Source organism: Eurypyga helias, unplaced genomic scaffold (genome assembly GCF_000690775.1).
Source record: "Eurypyga helias isolate BGI_N326 unplaced genomic scaffold, ASM69077v1 scaffold8352, whole genome shotgun sequence".
Classification (NCBI taxonomy): Eukaryota; Metazoa; Chordata; class Aves; order Eurypygiformes; family Eurypygidae; genus Eurypyga; species Eurypyga helias.
Genome location: NW_010236612.1, coordinates 37,649 through 58,116, shown reverse-complemented (window position 1 = coordinate 58,116; position 20,468 = coordinate 37,649). Strand labels below are relative to the sequence as shown.

General features: G+C 42.4%; 1 protein-coding gene across 1 annotated transcript in view; it reads left to right on the top strand.

Annotated features, from left to right (window-relative positions):
- The window catches only part of SMOC1 (SPARC related modular calcium binding 1), a gene marked incomplete at both ends in the record, with an annotated part of 79,042 nt that overhangs the window by 25,490 nt on the left and 33,084 nt on the right, over positions 1–20,468 (top strand). The window contains one exon of the mRNA XM_010147155.1: positions 15,434–15,490. Coding sequence (XP_010145457.1) covers positions 15,434–15,490 — 57 coding nt within the window. The remainder of the gene's footprint in view (positions 1–15,433; positions 15,491–20,468) is intronic.

The following is a 20,468-nucleotide window of genomic DNA, read 5'->3' as shown; positions in this document are numbered from 1 at the left end:
CCGTGACCCTCCATGGCTGCAGGGCACAGCCTGCCCTCTCACCACGGGCTGCAGGGGAACCTCTGCTCCCGTGCCTGGAGCACCTCCTGCCCCATGGGTGTCTGCGGAGTTCTCTCTGCTGCAAAAATTTTTCTTTTTTCTTTCTCAAATATGTTATTGCAGGGATGCTACCACCATTGCTGAATGGCTTGGTCTTGGCCAGCAGCAGGTCTCTCTCAGAGCCAACTGGCATTGGCTCTGTCGGACATGGGGGAGGCTTCCAGCAGCTTCTCACAAAAGCCAGCCCTGTACCCCCCTGATACCAAAACCTTGCCATGCAAACCCAGTACAGCCCCAAGAAGGCAAAGCCTGGGCTGAGTTTGTTTTACGCATACTATGTTACATGTAGCTATGACTCTCATAAGGAGTTGCAAAAAGCTTTGTCCAGTGAGTTTGCAGCCTACAAGAAAACACTGAAGCAATTTGAGGAACCTAAGCTGACAAATTAAAATTCCTGTCCATTTTTGTGGGTTTTACTGCAAGAAAGGTGCTTAAAGGCAGGCTTCATTGCAGGGAGATTCTCTGCTGCAGTTGTGGGCAAGTTGGCTCTCTTCCTCCTGGTTTCCAAGAGTCTCACCTCTAGAAAATGTTAACGGCTGAGTAGTGCAGCCGGGAGACTGAGCAATTTCAATCGGTAATGAGCCATTACTCTGAGTCAGTAATTAGACTGAGCAGTTAAGAGTGAACGCTCTCCTCACGCAAACCCAAGGACAGCTTGTGCTGATGTAAATAAATGCAACTATTTGTACATGGAGACCTGGAAGCTTTGTCTGCTGGTGGTAAGAAGTCAGGTGCAGCTGGCACTAATTCACTCCAGGTATGTTCACACGGAGGGGACCACGCTGCCTCCGTGGTGGTTAGTACATCTCGGAAGATAGATAGTATCTTGACAAAAAACATCAAATTGAAATGTGACCAAAACCTGAGATTGGGACTTTGTTCTTTACCGTCTCCGGTTCTTTCTGGATTCGACTGGGTACTGATTGAATCTGAAACAGAGCTGTGCTATTACACAAACCAAACCTCAAGTGCCCAATTATGCCTGCTTCTTCAATAAATACTGAGAAAATGCTTTCTGATATCTTTAGTAGCTTGTGGAGGATACAGGAAAAGCAAATACTGTATGGCCTTCATCAGTAAGATGAAATACAAGCTTACAGGGGTATGGTGCTAGCAGGTGAACACCACCTTATGATGAATGTCTTGCAGAATGTCACACTGTGCCATGCACACATAACAAGCATGCTTCCAGAAAGCAGCAGATTTGCTATGCACGTGCAGAGTGAATGCTCCAAATCCTCTCGATGCACAAAAGCTCGATATGTCCTACCATGTGCTGATGGTTTCTCAATCTACCCTGATAAAACTTAGCAGGGGCCAGGAAATCTCTGGGAGAAACATGAACATGTGCTGGAACTGGGATAAAAATTCAGGTGACTGAGAAGTTATCGGGAGAGATTAGTGCAGTAAAACCAGTGTCCTGCAAAGACCCCAGTTGGCTGTGAATAAAAAAATTCTGTAGATGGAATTTGTAGCACATAAGATTTTGGTTAGTTCATATTTTTATTTCCAAGCGAACTTAGTGCTGGAATTGAAGTTTGCTTCTCTATTATAAAAATAGTTCTGTAAAAAATACCATTACTTTAGCCAGTTTGTGGATATTCAGAATTCTGGCTGGTTCCTATTGCTGTCCATATACTGTATATAACCTACAAAATTGTTTATTAAGTTTTAGCTAAACAATTGTAAGAAGCAAGTGAATTTCGGTATGGTAGACTAGTTAGCCAGTATTATGGATTTTATAAGATAGAGAGAACCCAGCTTTTAACTGGGACTTGTGATCAACTTTTGTGAGAACAGAGGAATGTTAATTTTACAGTACTGTGTAAACTGGATCACTTTTCCAGAGCAAAACAATGTTCTAAGAAACACTTAGATATAGCTCATAAATCAAACAGATTTTTGAAATATTAAGGTCTAGAAGAAAAATTCAACCTCAAATTTGCTACATAAACAGCAGAATTAAAACCAATCCTTTTGGGTCCCCACGTCACTGGCTTGTCTGAGATCGTTTAGTTTTCAACAAGACATTTTTTGTGAGCCTCCGAACATATGTATCAAATTTGAAGCTGAAGAAAGCTTCGTTGGCAAGTTTAAGCAGAAGGCAAATTCTGTTTTAAAGTATATTTTGTTTGATATAATGCAAGAATTCTGCTTTCATCTATAAAGCGACAGTTCTAATCGGTAGGTTAGTCTATATAATATGACTTAATAAAATTGTAGTTTACAAGTGTTGTTATAGCAATCTACAGACTGCTCATGTCTGTAATGTCTTAAGAACAGCTGTAAAGGTTTTTAAATGATTAAGTCATGATATTGAGTGGCCTGGTGAGTAGATCTAATAAGCAGACTAACAATTGATTAAGCAACATCTGTTAAGGTATTATTAACTGTTTATGTGCTATACACAGATTTCTGGTGTCTGACCTATTACAGCTTGCAGAGAACTAGAATACTTCTGGGGACTGTGGGTTGTTTTTGTTGTTTAAATACTTCATAGCTATGTGGCCTCAACACCTTTGCTTTTTTAAAGAGTTGTTAAAAAAAAAAAAAAAAATCTTCCCAAGCTCTTTGAGTGACTGGATCAGCATGTCAAGATGTTATAATATTACACTATATATATTTCTCCAGATTCTTTAAGCAGCATCATTATAAATTTGAAAACAATACTCCTAGATGTCCTGTCCTCTGTAGCTGTTTCTAAAAAATAGACCTGAGGATAAATCAGAGAAACTGTTGCGTTTGCAGATAAGTGAAGCTCTAAGTTCTTTTCTTGTACCAGCCTATTTTGTTTGAGTACTTGTATGCTGCAGAAGAATCGGGACATCTTAAACATCAGTCCTGTTGTTTTTACAAATTAGGGGAATGTATTTTGTCGTGGGTACAGGGATTCAGTTGACTGACCAGAGGTACTTTTCTTTCAACTCCTTTGCCCCATGAGCTCTGTGAAGGTTTCTCTGTAAGGGAGATAAACAACAAAACTCTGATGGGAAATTCTGAATGCAAGCAGAGCACGTGTGCGTGTAAGATGGGGAAGCTGGAGAGACAACCACAGTGTTTGTTCAAGTTTCTGAGGTGGCACCTATGGGAATTAAAGCTTCCTTAGGACAAATAGCTGGAATAATAGCTTTCCTCCATGTGCTCATCTGGGTTTTTGTTTTATGTTGACAGCAAGGGAGATGTATTGCACAACGCTTTGATAAAGGCTAGGGATGGGCGGAGTCTTCCCGATGGACAATTTCTCAGAAGTGTGTCCATGTCTTTTATTGCATGTCACAGCTCAGCTTCCTGCTCAGATTCTGATGGGACCTTTAGGTGCTACAATGAAGCAATTCTCAAGTGTGAGGACTTGACAGGTTTCATTTTGGCTGTTCAGCTGCTCACAAATATGCCTTTAAATGATGATGGTTCTTAAGATCAGCTGTCTTGGGCTTGTTTTGAACAGTCAATCTGCAGATGTCCGGTAGTCTGTAACTTTGAGGAATGACTTTCCTCCTCTTAAAAACATTTTGAGAAGTTGATGTGACTTGCACCCTGTGAATATTTTTGTGATGTGCTTTGTTCCTTCTGTACAGATTACCCTCTGAAGCATGCTAGATCTTTTGGAGGTCTTACCAGAACTACTCAGTTACCCTGCCCATCTACCTCCTTCCATTCTTTCCCATTCCTTCCCTCATATGGAAAACTATTCCTTCAGTTCACGATCAAATACAGTAACTCCTTTAGACTAAAGTCAGATCCTGGGGTGAACTAGCTGGGGTGATATAGTTAGAGCACAGCGTTCTGCTCGCTCGCTAAAGCTCTGAACCTCAACTCTTAATGATCGGGAAGGGTGGTGGTGGAACCTGCAAAAGCAAGCAGTGGAATAAAAATAGTTATTTTCCCCCTTTCCCTCATTTGCACGCATGCAATACAGGCGTAGGAGCAAGGTATCCATTCTCTTTGCCTGCAGAGAAATGAAAAGGCATATTGTATGCCCAAGACTAGCCTGGTTGTCAGCCAGGAATTAGTCCTCTAAAGGAGAAAGGGAGAGGGGCTGGCGGGAGAAGAAGCTGGGCAGGGGGGAGCTGGAAGGGGGAGAGTATGCTTTGAGATGGGTTCAGTGCGCCTGGCTGGAGACGGGAGGGGTCTTGTGCTTCCTCAGCGTGCAGGTGTTGGGAGAAAGGAAGGGAGCTTGTGTTCTTACACACGGGCATGTGTCTGGGGGAGCAGGGTCAAAAATTTAGACTATTTACTTAATCCCTTGGAAAGGCTTTTTTCTCCTCTGTTTTCTTTTTGTGTTTAACAGACTGCTTTACAGGGGACACGTGTGGTAATTAACACATGCAGCTGTAGGGCTTCAGCCATATGTCTGAATTTCAAATGGCCATTGATCTGGGAAATTTGCTGCCGTCTCCACCCCCCACTTCTGGGCTGTATTCCTTGAAGATGTGGGGGAATTTATAGAGTCTTTACCTTGAAGAGACTAGAGCTGGAAGGAGAGGAGTGACAGGGAATGTGTGTGATGCTGGGAAGAGAGACTGTGAGATTCCAATCACGCTTTTCCTGCCCCTTGCCTCAGGCCACCGTATATTTCGTATAGCTTCTGAAACATTCCCAAAGCTAGGGATATGATCATTCCTTCGATGAAGCTTGTGTAAAAATAGTTATCTTCTTCTCATTCAGCAAAGCAGTCTAAGATCAGAATCATAATGTCCTTACGTGCTTTTCAGAGGTTCTTCCCTTTCCATAGCTGCAGGGGGTGGCAAGATGGAGTTGATTGTGGACTCTGAGGAGCCTTTTGGGAGAGGTAGTCAAGGAGGGTGTGTGGGTGTTGGGGGGGGAACAGACAATACTTCACATCAAAGCAGAGGCTTCTGAAAGAAGATGTGATACATAGTAGGTAGAATTAAAGAAGAGGGGCTAAACTAAACAATCACAGGGTGGTTGTTGCTTTGGCCCACTGTGATCAGGCAGCTGTTGACAGTGCTTTAGAGCTTTCTGCAAACTTCTCTTCAAGTTTGGGGCAATGTCAAGTGCTAAAATCTTGCTGTGAGATATGGTGTCTTAAATGAAATGCTTCTTTGTGCGGAAACTTTTCTGCTCCCTGTTTCATTTCAAATGTCACTCAAGACAGTGAGCCAAATGGAAGATGGTTCAAAATTAAGATACTGTGGTTTAAAATCCTGCGGTATCTATCATACTTCTAGTGCGTACAGGATGAAATGAAAATGTATTCTACCAAGTGGGAAGCTATAAAAAAAGCAAACCTCTCTTCCTCCTCTTCCCCTCCTTCAATCTATATTCAAACTTTTTCATGGCTGGCCATTGCTGATTCCTTGATCTCATCACTCTTTCAACAGCGTTAGTAACGCTGACACTTTGGATGTGTTTTTGCTCTGGAAAAAAGACCCCAACAAATATTCCTAATAGTGTGTGTTCCAACTCTTGCTGAAGGGGGACTGTGATTTACCCAGCTCTTATAGTATTGCTGCTCTGTTTCTGTGTTCTGCCTGTCCTCTTCGCTTTTGCTGTGAAGCTTGGTACCAGGACCGTCTGGAGCAGCCATGTACCGTACTGCTGCTTCTGACCTGACTCCCTTTTCTCCTTTTGTTACTATGGACAGCTATCCTTCTTGAGACAAGATGGCCTAACATCCCTTCTATGGATTGGCATGATATTTTCCCAATAATTTGGCTGTAGCCTATAGATGCACTTGGATAAAACTTCTTTTACACAGATGCAGGGCCTAATTCTTCTTTATTCAGTATTTCACAGCTGTTTTATTTCCTTTAAGTTGTTTATCTCTCTGAAGAATAAGGTGGTTATTGTTCATTCTCTCCATTACCTTGAACGTTTTTGGTAGAGAAAAAGGGAAGTGCTGGGTTGCATTTACCACAGCAAGGCTTTTCTGCGGCAGTTGACCCGTGAAGGTGTCTGCTGGTCAAAATGAACCTTGCAGACTCAGTTTTGAAACTGAGTGCCATCCCCACAGGCAGCTGCCATTGTCCATTAGTAAATATGTCATGATTCTTCAGCAAGCATCAGGTAGTCATGATTTTTGATAACAGGTAGTTTTTGATGCAATGTCTTATGACCAGTCCCAAAAGCCATCCAGTCCAGTTGGTCCTTTAAGCTATCCCTCCATTTCTTTTCAGGTATGTGCATCAGTAGGAGGATGACATTAGACTTTTGAAGGGCAGCTAAGTAGACAGCTGAATGAAAAATATTGTTTACTTGGATAGGGAGCCTATATGAGTTCTTTAGGTTTGAGTATTCCAGCAGCGTTCCTGTGTGGTGTTATAGCTGAGCTTTTTATGCCACTGAAATTGCTGCTGTTATGTGAAGAAAATAGCCTTTCCCAGTGGTGGTCACAGGTTCTCATCTTCAGCTGTGCAGAACATGGCTAGAAGCTGTGAAACGTAAGTCTGCTAAGACAAGCAGGCTGTGGTCCTGTCCAAAAACTTACCAGACGACTGAAGCAGAGCCTGGAAATGGAGCTGCAGCTCTGAGCGTTGCTCCACTCCTCATTCCCCAACAAGCAGTTGAACTAGTGTGTTTTAACCATGCTTGCGTGGCTGGTGAGGATGGGCTCACAGCCTGTGTGCTGCAAAATGCTATGTTCTGAGACTATCTGCTGGGAAGTAAGCAGGTTTGCATGTGTATGGCGCTTACACGTAGCGTTTCTAGACAAGCTGTACAGTGGGGCCAGTGAACTCTGGGACAAGGAAGGACGTTAGTGTTGTCCCTGCTGCTGCCTAGATGATTTCATGAGGTGATATAAAAAATACAAAGGAGGATGAATTCTAACACTGTGGGATTGGGAATATGCTTGTTTTTCAAGATAAAAGCACTGCATAGTTTATACAGTCATTAAGAATTTTTTTTATTACTATTATCTCAGCAGGATGGCAAGACTAGCAGCAGGGTAGAAAAGATGCAGCCATACCAGGGAAATACTGCCTTCTTCCAAAGAGTTACAACACTTTGCCTATTGTCTCAAAGGGAGAAATGGTCAAATTGGTATAAATGGTAGATTAACAAAAATGTGACTTGTATCTTAGCATCTCCCTCAAGAGCCTCTGAATGGACGGACGATAAGTAGGTTTTAAAGTTATTTTCCTTTTTTTGTTCCTTAATTTTTTTTCCTTTTCCTGGCAATTTGAACCCCTCTGGGAGTGAATGAAGGTTTTGATTTAAGACAGTTAAAACCATTGCCAAGCTCGTTGCTGTTTTCTTTGGGGCAGGGACATAACTGAAGGAGTTTAGGCTTAGTTCTGTAGGTCAGGGCTGATGACAACAGAGAGTGTATCTCTAAGTCATACGACCCCACGTGATTCCTGTCTAGCCGCACAAATAAAACATCTCTTCAGAGATGGCAGGGGGATGGGGGGGACACAATGCCTTCACAGCTTGAGAGTGATTCCACATTGATCAAAATAAAGCTTTTTGTGCAACTCTAAACTGGAGACAGTTTCAAACTACCCGGACCTTTATCACCTGCTTCTCATTTTCAGCAGATAAGGTTCAAATCTGGCCTTGGGCATTTATTTTCCCATTACTTTCAAATCTTTGAAGAGACCTATTTTGCCTTTTGGGTAGGAATTGGCTGTGGAGTCTGAAAATTGGGATACTGCGTAAGGTGAACCTATGTGCAATGACAGGTCTTCTCCATCCAGGCTTCCTTGCATTTGACCTTAGAAATGCTCTATTAACCAAACCGAAACCTCATCATCTGCTTCTCTGCCCATCTCTTACGGACGAAGTGCTTTGACAGAAAAGAAGTTCTCTGTGTTGGTCTCTGACCCAAAAATGAACTGAAAATTCTAGTTAAGTTCAAAACAGCAGGACCGTGTGCAGGTTCCGTGTTCTGAACTGCTTCTGTATTCAGGCCAGTTGAGAGATACTGCTGTTTGTCCAAAAGTCCAAGCCTGCAAAATTAGGTAAGACTGCAGTTTACTGTTTGTGATTTGGAGAGACACTGGCTGAAAACCAAGGAATCTTATTTCACAGGTTTTGAGGTTTTGAACCCCTCATTTATTACTCATTGGAACAAAAGAGATCATATAAACTTGTGGCTCCCTGCTGTTCTCCCAAATTAGTTGATAGCACTATAGTTGGGATCTTAGCTTAAGAAAGGGGAGAGCAAAGGATTGGTCTTAAGTTTGAATTAGGTGAGTGCTCTAAATGCTGGCTTGAATTATTTTAAGGTACTTGCTTTGTCTTCTGCTTGGAAGCATGCCCATATACCTGAGGAAAAATACTATTTGGAATGCTAGATTGATGAGCTGGTTAAAACAACTCTTCAACAAGTACTGGAGCAAATTTACATCACTAGGAAGTTCACAACAAGCCCAGCTTAATTCTCTGAAATTTAATGGCTGCTGCTTTTTCCCAGAATAACATATATGTCTGTATTGGCACCAAAATCTGTAAGAGTTTTGCCACCAAACTGGTAAAGTACAATGTCTTAGTTCTCAGCTGCATTGTCTTCCATGCAGCTGTACTAGGAAGACGTGGGTTCCCCCCCCCCCCCCCCCCCCGAAAAGTTTGCATAACTTATAGAAGTGAGTCAGGTATTTAAGTGGTAATTACCATAGGGCTTGGTTCAACCTGCAAAGTTCAAATCTGAATCTGGATCTGAACTTTCCCAGAGGCAGGGGGTGTGTTTGGACATTGTGTTGCTTTGACCTATTATAGTGCACGCTCTGAAATGCAGGTCCAGATGTGGACTAGGATTCTTCCCAAGGGTAAGACGTTCAGGACCACTTTTTTAAACAGACTTCTGTTAAATGACACATAATTGAAATAATATAAAACTGGATCTCATTTTGGGGAAGGTGTCTACAGCACTGTCTGAAGGGTAATGTCTTGCTGTGCCTTTATTTTTCAAAAGGAGCCGTTTGCTGAAAGCTAGAAAGAATGAGAAGTTAGAGGGCAGGTTTGTTTTGGCTAATTACTGTAGAAGTACCTTGAGAATTTAAGCAGTAAATGAGGACTTTGGGTTTTAGAGATCCTGTTTGAATCTCGGGCTTCAACTGTTTTAAAGCCACCAAATCCCAGAGACTAGAGCATTGCTATTAATAGACAGTGCTGCTCCAGACCCCTTTTGACACGTTTGCTTTTGAAGGACCAGGCCCAGGAAGAGGGAGCTCTTTGTTTGCGGTCAGAATAAACTCATTGTACACCCAGACAATTAACTCTTCAATCGACTTGCCAGCCTCTGTAAAGCACTTCGGTCCCTTCTCTGTCTATCTCCACTTCTATTCAGACACTTAAGCACACCAATGTTTTTTGTTTATTATTCTGAAAAAGTCCTTCACAAGAATAGTCAGAGCGGATCAACATTGTCCTCCCAGCAGCATTTATCTCTGCCTGGCAGTGAATGTGTCAATCAGGAATCAAAAAGCCAAACAGAGGAGGCTTTGAATTGTGTCACGGGGGTCAGAGTTACTTCCAGCTGTCTCTTCGTGGGACAGGCTTTCTGGAAGGGTGAAGAATTGTGCTGCCATACAAATGCACTGACTGCATTGGACCACAAAGTCCTCAGGGCTTGAGTGGCTTTTTTCATGTTGATGCACCTGCGAGGGAGATGTGAGGAGGAAGCGGGGGGAACTAATGCCTTCCAGAAGGAGCAGGGGAAGGCTCCTTGTCCTGCCTCAGTGATGCCTGGAATGCAGCGTTGAAGTAAACACGGCCTGCGTCTGTACAGCATACAGAGCGGTTGATGTAGAAAGGGAAAAAATCATTGCAGTGATAGTGCGAGTCAACCTTGGCAGTTAAGAAATCCTTAGCCATAGAGAACCTTTCATGTTCAGCACTTAAGTGCGTTTCCACCTTTTTAGGCAAAAATTTTCCATATTTTTGTCTGTGCCCAGGTGTTTGTGGGTTGTTATATCCAAAGCACGTTGTTGCTGGTTTGTTACATTTAGGCAGCGAAGAGGGAGAAGTTGGTTTTGCTGATTTGGTTTAAAAAATTGGGGGTTTTTTTCTTAACAGCTGTTGGATCTCCATGCATAGAAGTGGAAAGGGGTGTGAAAGCCTGGCAGGGAAGCCTATCTGTACTGGTGCATTTCCATTTCAGCTGCTTGGCAAGAAATTATCTTGATTTGGCTGAATTGTAAGAATTTCACGTTTCTTTGGCATGAGTGCTAACTTTCTGCATTTTTATTGGCGATATATGTATCTGCATAAAGGTAGCATAGACTTAAATTAATTAGGACTTGCTGAAACTGTTGAACGTGATGTAGGGAAGGATTGTGATTAAGGCAACAATTAGCTCCACCCCTACGATACTGGAAGGCACATGTATTTTTGTGTAAGACCCCATATAGTACAAACACAGGTTTTGTCTTTAATACTTACAACAACACCCCCAAGCCTGAGGGTAATATATAGAAATGCCAAAGTTGTAAAATAGCATCTTCAAGATCCAGGAATTGCACAGATACAGGGAGCATGAGTTGACCTGGCAGGTCTTTGTTGCATCTGACCAGAATTGCCAAAGCCACAGCAAGGTGACTTCAGTCCCTCAGGAGTGCTCAAGCCTAGGAAAGATCATCTCCCTTCCTGTTGGTTTGACAGACTCACTAAAGCCAGGCTTTGCTGCATCCAACACGACATGCTAAGAATTCGCTCATTGTCCTAGCTATCTGTTCTCTAAGCTGCCTATGTAGCTTCAGCTAAGCTCTGTAATGCCTCTCCCAAAGCCAGGTGATGGTAAGTGAAGGAACGACTTGACGCTGGAAGAAAGCTGCCTCCTTCCAGAACAGAGCAATACACTTGAAGTTGTCATCCTTCTATTCTGTCAGGCAGACTCAGCCTGGGAACTGTTGATGTTCAAGTTGCAGACTTAAAAAAAGACTAGATTTTCTACAAGGCCTGGATGGTTGACCCCATAAACACTAGCATTCCTTAAAATGGTAGAAATGTTTACAGCGTCTGCTGGATTCCAGAGAGGACACAGAAGTGATGTACTGAAGGCTGAGGTTGCTTAGGAAGCGTATAGTTCTTGTCCGTTGACGTGGTGATGCAAACACACAGATGACTTGCATTGGGTATATTTTCCTGGGTAGGAGAAGTGACACGGGAGGTTAATTCTATCACCTAACTTTTCCCCTTTCTCTAGCTTCCAGTAGGTGGCTTGAGGCAAGAGCAGTGATTCACCGCAGCAGGAGGTTGCTTCACATTTTTCCATACTAATTTATGCTTTTTCCATGTTGGGGAGTTTACTTTTCTCCTGACATAACTCGAGTTGCTCGTGGCTTCAGTGCCTGTCGTTCAGAGTAAAAAGATCCCTTTAACAGTTGTGTTTCGCATGAACTGAATCTCCTTGTCCCTTGACCCCCGTGTACACTGCAGTCATTCCAGATGTGTATGCTTGCTAGATATTCTGCAAGAGTAAGGGTGAGGGAGGGAAGCCCTGATGGGAGCACAAGGAGTTCTTGCCCCCCCGCCAACTACCAGTTGGTCTGTACACAGAATTGTCCCTGTTGTTAGTTATTGTCAGGCTAATGCAAAAAAACCCTGTTCTTAAGTTTATGAGTCTCTGACAGTAGTGGTGCAAGTGGACTTATAGCCGTGGTATCCTAATGTGAAAATGGCTTAGGGAGAGTTGTTTGGACCTGCCTGTTTCACTCTTACACTGATAAGATACAAATGCCATTTTTAAGTTGACACCAACTGAGCCAGAAAAATCAGTTCAACTTTTGCAAGTGTGCCCTAAGAAAAAGAGGCTTACTGGAAAGGAGTTTTTTGGCTTTAAAACGATGTCCCATCGGGAGGTGTTCTGTTGAGTGATGCTGTCTGTATTGAGTGCTTGTCTTGGAAAAGGAGAGTGGGTGTTCATGCTGGCTTGTAAAACATGGAAGAGAAGCATGCCAGTGCACTCTGCATCAAGGCTCTGAGAATATTCTGCAACCAAGGGAAATTATCTTGGTTGGTTCTGCAGTACGTGAGTTCCTGACCTGGAAGCATTGCCATCTAGAGGGATTAGGAAGCACGCACTTGGCCTCTTTGATCCCTCTGTTTGTGACGTGCTGTGCATGAGGAACTGCTGCAGTTACGCACCTTTTTTGAAAGAGTGGAATTAAATAGCTCTTTGAAGAAAGGAAGATTGTACCCGATGAACATACTTCGTTCCCTTTGGCTTCAAAGTAACTATATCCTGTACATCTCATAATGTCACAGGTGACCCCAAATCCCTGAAATAGCTTCTATTTTCTTTTCTGTGTTAAAATGCTGCTTTAAGGGATACAAAATGTTTGTTCAGAACTTTCAGGTATGTGAAATACAACTTATTTCTTGTTTACCAGGAGCAAACAGGCCAGTGGAATAGATGTTCAGTATGACGAACAGTGTATTGAGCAAGGGGAAAAGTCAAACAAATAGACAAGTATTAGGGTTCTTCTTCTGCCCAGAGGGAACAGCAGTGAAACTTCTTTGCCATAAGCTAATTTGAAACATTGAGACCTCCCGAGAATTCTCCAGTTTAAGAAATAGATTTTGGTAGTTTGAGAGTAAGAAGCTGGCAGCTGGGAAGCAAGCATGGTGTTTTTAATAAAGTGTAATTTTTGTCTTTTGTGTGACTATTTCATGACCTTTAAAAAAAAAATCAAATATCCCTGGGTTTTGATTTTTTGAAATATGGTGAATGTAATTACAGGGCTCTTGTCTATTGGATTTTTTTTCTTGTATCTGTGATGAAAGAACTGTACTTGCTTGAACAACAGGGGAGTAATTATGCTTCCCTCTATTTGCAATACCCTTATTACTGTACTTGGTGCTGCTACAATGTGGACTTAGTGACAATTTGGCCTTAGTAACCTGGTGAGGAGTTGATTGTGTAGTTCACAGAGCCATTTTACTGAAATTGTCTTAAACCCCTCCGTTCAAAGGTTAGTTTGGTATTTTTCTCTATTTGCTGCATTTGTTCTGTCACTGTTTAATACTCTCCAGTAGCTTAGTGGCTAACTTTATACAAAAACTGCTGCAAAATTCTCGAAGAAGAATGTATTTCCCAAATTGTACTTGCTACCGTTCCTGGTCTTCACACACACGAGCCTAAAAGAAGCCCCCTCAACTGGAAGCATCCCGAGTTCTGCCAAAGTTCACATATTGGTGTGGATAAAGTGTTGTGGCTCAGATCCACTTCTAATTTTTCTTCATTGTTGGCTTCTGGGTTGCTGCTTTAAATCCAAAAGCAATCCTGGAATTACTCTGTACAGAAGCATTCATGAGAACAACGGGAATAAACTTATTATCATACTGGTAATTTCTTTTATGCCAGGTTTCTTCCTATTTTATACAATTTATGAATTATTCACCTTTCTGGTTGTTCTATGAATACCTTTTGCCGGTTTGGGTTGGTTTCTCAATCTGTAAAGCCAATCATGCTGATTTACATACTGCTCACTGCTTCATTACAGTGTGAAGTGTCATCCTAAATAAATAATGAGCCGTAGCTGTGGTTTCTGGGATCTTGCAGAAGCAGAGAAGCATATTCTGACCAAAAAAAAAAAAAAGTGAAGATCCACTATTTACTTATATACAAAGATTTCTTTAAAGGGCAAACTATTTCTTCTTGTAAATTAAAAAAAATACAGGGAATTTTTCCAAAAAATCAGTTGCTCAAACTTTTTAAGAAAAATACTGCTTATCCATGTTACTGGTAATACCTGATAACAGGAAAACTCAGAACAAGAGTTGACTGAGGAAAGGTAAGTATTTTTTCTTCCAAACATTTGTTGCTATGCTTGCAATTAAGCATAGCGCCAAATACAGTGATGAAGAGGGAAAATGACATCTAGGTCTCTCTGGCTCATTTCTGTCAGCCTCCTTTACTTCAGTAGATCTCGGAGGTTGAAATGGAATTACCAGCACATTTTTGCTTTCTGTGGAAATACATAAAATTAATGATCTGTGAGAAGAGGTGTTCAGGCTTTTGCTCACTTTATAAACCTGCAAATACAGGTATGGATGGAAAAACAGTCTACAAGCCTCTGTTTTCCATCTCTGCCTTTCTTTTCCCTTTCCAATAGTCTCTTACTTTTGTCATTGGAACTAATATAAGGGAAGGCTGAGGGCAGATATTGCTACCTCTAGGAGGGCTGTCCCATGCACCTTTCCTCCAAATGTTGTCTGCCCTGTGTGTGTGATAGTTGGGGAGATGGTGGAAAGCTTCCTCCCTCCAACTGATTTTTCGCTATACTTGTGCTACGCTCTAGGTCACCGCCCACTTTGCTGATGTTTAGTGTCGCCTTCGATTGTAACATTTTCAAAAAAATAGTTGTTATGAATTGTAAGTTTTAAAAGTCACTTTGCAAAAAGGAAAAGCAATTCTGTGTTAATCTCAGTTTACATCCCCAAAATATTCTGTTTCCAAATCTTGCAATGTAACAAAATACTTTACAGTTTGTTCCATCTTAGCTTGCCCACAGGAAAAGGTTTTGCCACGCTTAATGCTGTGCCACTGCTCTAGTGCTGTGTAAAGATGCTCCAAGCTGGGGCTTGAAATTCTGATGCCTCTGAGCGCTGAGGAAGTTATCTACAGTCCCAGCTTGGATTCAGGCTGAGTGTATGATGGGGATAGGCGTGTTAAGCCAAACAGTGTGAACGGAACGCTTTTCCCTGTGGTCCCTCTCTAAATATTGAGATTCACATTTCCTATGGAATCTTGATGAGTTGGTGCTTTTAATTCTGAAAGACTTGTGGTCAGAAGACATGGAGCGCTCTTGCCCATGAAAAACCTAATGTAAGAGAAGTTCTTTTTCCACAATTTTGCAATTGGAAGACATTGTGGCAGCGTTGCAATTACAGAACACCTTGATATGACCTTGAATGGAGACTTTGTGAGAAAAAAACATTTGCTATTGACCATCCCTTTCTAACAGCTCTGCAGTGAATGGTGGAGCCAGGTTCTGCACGGGTAAGTTTCAGAAGAAGGGTTTTTCTTTTGAACAAAAGAATAAGGAGAAGGACAGAGTGAGACAGCACTCTCCAGACCACTGCTGCCTCAGGAAATGTCCTGGGTGGGGGATATAGCCACCTGAAACTAAAAGGGGGGATTGCCTGATCAGTGCCACAGGAGAAGACTACCAGGTGATGCACACCAGTGGTTTGTGGAGGGGGCGGACGGGAGGCTTCTTTCAAGTCTGAGTGTAGAGCCTGATGCATGCTTGCTGTGTAAAACGTTGTTGCTGTTAGTGTCAACTGGTTTCGTTCTGTCTGTCTGCTCTCACTTCTGGACTTGGCCGGGCCATGTACAAATCCCAATCATTCAACAGTACTGGAGAGTAGATAGTATTTACCTCAATAATGGTAGTTTCTTTTCGATTCTTTTTAACTCTCAATTCAGATGACGGTTCGAAGCCAACGCCTACCATGGAAACCCAGCCTATTTTCGATGGAGAAGGTAAGAGCATCCCTTAAAATAACAACAACAAAAAAGCTACTTCCCTCTCTGTTTTCCCTAGGATTTATGGCTCGAATGCTTTCTTTATCCCGCAAAGCAGAAAAGCCAGTGAATCTCATAAGTTATCCAAATTTCACAGTGCTCTTGGGACCTCAGGCATTTTCCCTAATCCTTTTACATCCTTCTCTCTTCCCTGGAATCCAACAATAACATCAGTTGACTGGATTCCTGGGGTAACCTTGGAGGAAAAGGTGTCATGGCAAAAAAAGTGCATTGAGTCAGAAATGGCAACTTCCTTTACACTGTGCTTACCCCCTCATTCTCTCCACCCTCATGATCCCAATGCTGGGATTTTTGTAACCTCTGCAACATGTTACAGCTTCACAAAAGGGAGGGTAGTGCTAAACCACAGCTTGTGAATATTGACTTGGAAGAAAATTGCTGGGAGGTTTCTTCATTTAGCAATTACTTTCACTGACGCATATACTATTTAAGTAAATGAAGACAGTGTCCTGGGCTCACTTAATTCATGGCCCACCAAGGCAGTTTCCTTCTCAAATGGACTAATCTTGTGACTGTATTATTTTGCAGAGGGAATATAAGACCCTAATCCATTGGAAGCTTTGAAACAAGGATAAAATGGCTGTCATCACAGAGGGTTCAAGCCTTTTACACAGACAAACACACATACCAGTGGGGATAGTGGTCCCTGGGTAGTGAATGGGCCTATCTGCAGCTGCTTATATCTTGCATGTTGCTTAGAAGTAATGCAAGTTTTCTATAAATTTAAACCCACAACCATTATAGTCAGGCTGTGGGCAGAAGTCTGTAACCTACCTGAAAGTGTGGACCATAAGGCAGTGGGGGAAAGCCTATGCATTTTCATACTGAACTGCTGTACTTGACACTTTTTTATTTAACTGGATCAGAGGCTGAAATGCAGAGTACTGAGCAAGAGTAGGTGGTGGTGTTGATACCTCCTGCCTTCTTGTAAAAACAGGTGATGGGATGGGGTTTTTTGGTTGCTAAAATGAGCTTATTTAATGGCAGTATGCTGTAATCCTGTCACTTCCATTTAGTGATCATAGGGTTTGTAAGAATCTTCTTGTGAGCTTTAAGAAACAAAGTAAAGCCCTCAGAGCAAAAAGCATTCTCAAATAAACAAAGGAGACCGAAGCCTTGCTGACTTTCTCTTGTTTGTGTCAAAGCAAGTTCCTCCTGGCAGCAAGCTGGTGGTGTATTAAATTGCTGTTTGTAATCACAAACTTCTGGCCTTTAAGTTTTCCCCTGAGAGGATGCCCATTGATATTCGAAGGAAAGAATGCACTAGGAAAATGCAGGGCTGAGCTGATATAGTTAATACAGCCTGTTTAGAAGCTCCTTCTAGGAGAGACTCAACACTTAAGAAAAACCTTGTCAATCAAAAACCTTTGGTGAAATCAAGTCTGATAAATGGGCTTGGACTGACTGTGGGATGAGATTGCAAGATTTGTGAGGGGCAATGTGTTACGCAAGTCCTTAACTGCTAGACTTCTAGAGGGAATGACTAATGCAATGGCTTCCTGTTTCATTAGCGATGTCCCTTATGACTTGGGAGAAGAAAATATGACAGGCAGGTTAATCAAGCTATGCATCAGTGAATAACCTCTCCTAAGTTTGTCACTCCGTATTTTTGTCATCCCTGTTAGTAAAATAGGACTAACGAGTTTTCAGCGGTTGCTGTAACAATAAGCAGAAAAAAAAAAATCCATTCTGGGCATGACCAAAGGTTTGTGTAATCCACTACCGAGAGCGTACACTCTCCAACAGTGGCCTGAAGTGGGTACTTCAGGAAGAGTCTAAGAAGCGTTTAGCTTGGAGAAGACTTAAAGGTGACTTACAGCAGCCTTCCAGTACCTACAGGGAGGTTCATCATGGAGATGGAGCCAGGCTTTTCACAGTAATGCATGATGAGAGACAACAGTCATAAATAGAAATGAAATATTTGGACTAGATATCAGAAAAAATGTAATCACCGTGAGCAGAATAAGGCAGTGGAACAGGTTGCCTAGAGAGGTGATATTCTGTCCTTCCTTTCCGAGCCAGTTGGATAAAGCCACGAGCGACCTGGTCTGTTCTTATAGCTGACCCTGTCCGGAGCAGAAGATTGGACTAGATGCCTCAGGATATCATCCTGAACAATCCCTTGATTCTGTCTGAGCAAAGGTGTCATGATAGTTCACTAAATACTCTCCCAGTGTCTTGGGTATTCCTGAGGAATGGCTTATACTTGGTGTTTGACACAAATGTCACATGACAGAAAAAGGCAAAGCAGTTGTGCTTTCACCTGTCAGGTCTGGACTCTTCGTGGACGTTCAAAGGAGTTAAAGACCAAATGCCATTCAGTTTCAGTGGGTTTGAGATTGTCTGGGCTCCTGAAAACCTGGGTATTCAAAGTCAGGCAACCAGAGTGGAGCTGATAGCAAAATGAATGGACAATGGAGATGTGGGATTTCTTTTCATGCTTTGCTTTTGAGTGGCTGCCTTCAGTTCACAAGTGGCTCACTTTCTTTTCAAAGGGCATTAAATACACTCAGCTGGCCCTGAAATGTGTGATAACTCTTGGACCTCAACATCTTCAAGATGAAGGTTCACCTTTCTCATGTTTTCACCTATATTAAAGGATAATAAAAATTCACATTTCAGGCATAATAAGCTCCCCTCCCACTCCCTAACATCTCCCCTGAGGGCATAACAGAGCAGTGCCAGAGATAGTGTAGCTCAGATAACTTAAACTTTCCTGTCCAAGGTTTGAATCATAAAAATTATTTAACTTCATTACAATGCATATCTCAGCGATGTTTATAGTGACTGTACTCTTAGGACAAGGTTCTCCTCTGCAGAAGAGTATTTTATTAAAGGTCCTTGCTAAAGTTTTAAAGTTTTATTCACTCCTGCACTTCCAGGCTTTGTTTTCTTTGCATCTACCCTCTACTTAGTTTCAATGTGCAAGTTGTGTTAATTTCCTACAGAATAACTTCTATAAACATTTCTTTTTTGTAAACTTCACCTCTGTTGTTCTTTAACACCAATGCAACCTCTTAACTCAGTGGGAATCTACTCTTTCCACGGATCTGTTGTTCAGAAGAGTATGTTGCTTACCTATATTCCAAAAAATGTCTGGGTCAGCTGGATGGAAAATACACTTTTTTTTATGGTAGATCCCAAAGGATTCCTTTCCTTTTCTTTATCTTTCTCCTCCTTTCCCCCAATTATTTTCTGCACCTTTCAACCTCATTTAAAGATATGGAATCATAGAATGGTTTGGGTTGGAAGGGACCTTAAAGACCATCTAGTACAAACCCCCCCGTCATGGGCAGTAGACCAGGCTGCTCAAAGCCTCCCCCAGCCTGGCCTTGAAGACATCCAGGGATGGGGCATCCACAGCTTCTCTGGGCAACCTATGCCAGTGCTTCACCACCCTCTCCATGAAGAACTTTTTCCTGATATCTAATATAAATGATGATTCTGTGAATATTATATCTCCACTTGACCTAACTGAGTAGGCGTGGATTAGATTGGATATAACTTCTATTAGGACTTTTCCCCAACAGTGATACAGTCGAGCATCTTTTCCCATTTTGGCCATGGTTAGTGGTCTTATAAGATGAACTCTTGCAGCTCTAAGGGAAGTGGCTCTGCTCAGTTACTAAGAATCCTTGTGGCAAAACACTGGTGAAAGGGTGTGTAAGAGGGCACCTAGTCCAGCCCAGGACCATTGTGTCCCTAAAGGCCCTGACCCATTCTTTGGCATCACTGACTTTGTCCCTCCTTTTTCAGCTGTAGACATACCCAGTCCATACAGTCCAGAGCCAAAGCTAAATTTCATCCCAGATTTAGAAGTTTGGATCCAGCACTTTGGCTTATGGACTTCTACTTTTGTGCTTTTCCCTACCTCTCACCCAGTGTTTAGTTTGATGTAGTTCTCCCCAAAAAAGGCCCGAAGGGTATAGGTATATGTATTTATAGGAGCACATCATGGCTGAGTGATGATAAAACAGTGTAGTGAAACCTGCAGATAAGGCAATCTTTGTTATGCAAACTTTTACCACTGTTGGAATATCGGTGTTCAACCTATATTTCCATATAAAACAATGCTCTAACATGATTACAGTAATGCCTGCAATGTGGCTGAAAACATTTAGGAAAGAAAAATTCCCTTTCATTTTTCCTTTGTGCTCTTGTAATGTACAATCAGTTTCTTTTGTAGTCAGCCAGCCTCTCCCTTGCTGAGCAGATCCATGTAAATGTCAACAAGGGAGCAAGAAAACTCTTGTAAAAACTTAAGACAAACTCCAGGATTTAGGATTTAAGGTACATTTTACACAGAATGCTCACAGAATGCTAGGGGTTGGAGGGGACCTTCGGAGGTCATCTAGTCCAACCCCCCTGCCAAAGCAGGTTCACCTAGAGCAGGTTGGATGGGAATGCATCCAGGCGGATTTTGAATATCTCCAGAGATGGAGACTCCACAACCTGTGTGGTCAGCCCGTTCCAGTGCTCTGGCACCCTCAAAGCAAAGAAGTTCTTCCTCATGTAGAGATGGAATTTCCTGCATTCCAGTTTGTGCCCGTTGCCCCTTGTCCTTTCGCTGGGCACTAGTGAAGAGAGTCTGGCCTGATCCTCTTGACACCCACCCTTCAGATATTTATGAGCATTGATGAGATCCCCTCTCAGCCTTCTCTTCCCCAGGCTAAACAGACCCAGCTCCCTCAGCCTTTCTTCCTAAGGGAGACATTCCAGTCCTCTAATCATCTTTGTAGCCCTCCTCTGGACTGTCTCCAGTAGATCCCTGACTTTCTTGAACTGGAGAGCCCAGAACTGGACACAGTACTCCAGATGCGGCTTCACTAGAGTGGAGTGGAGGATGACCTCCCTTGACCTGTTGGTCACGGTCTTTTTAATCTACCCCAGATCCCACTGGCCTTCTTGGGCACAT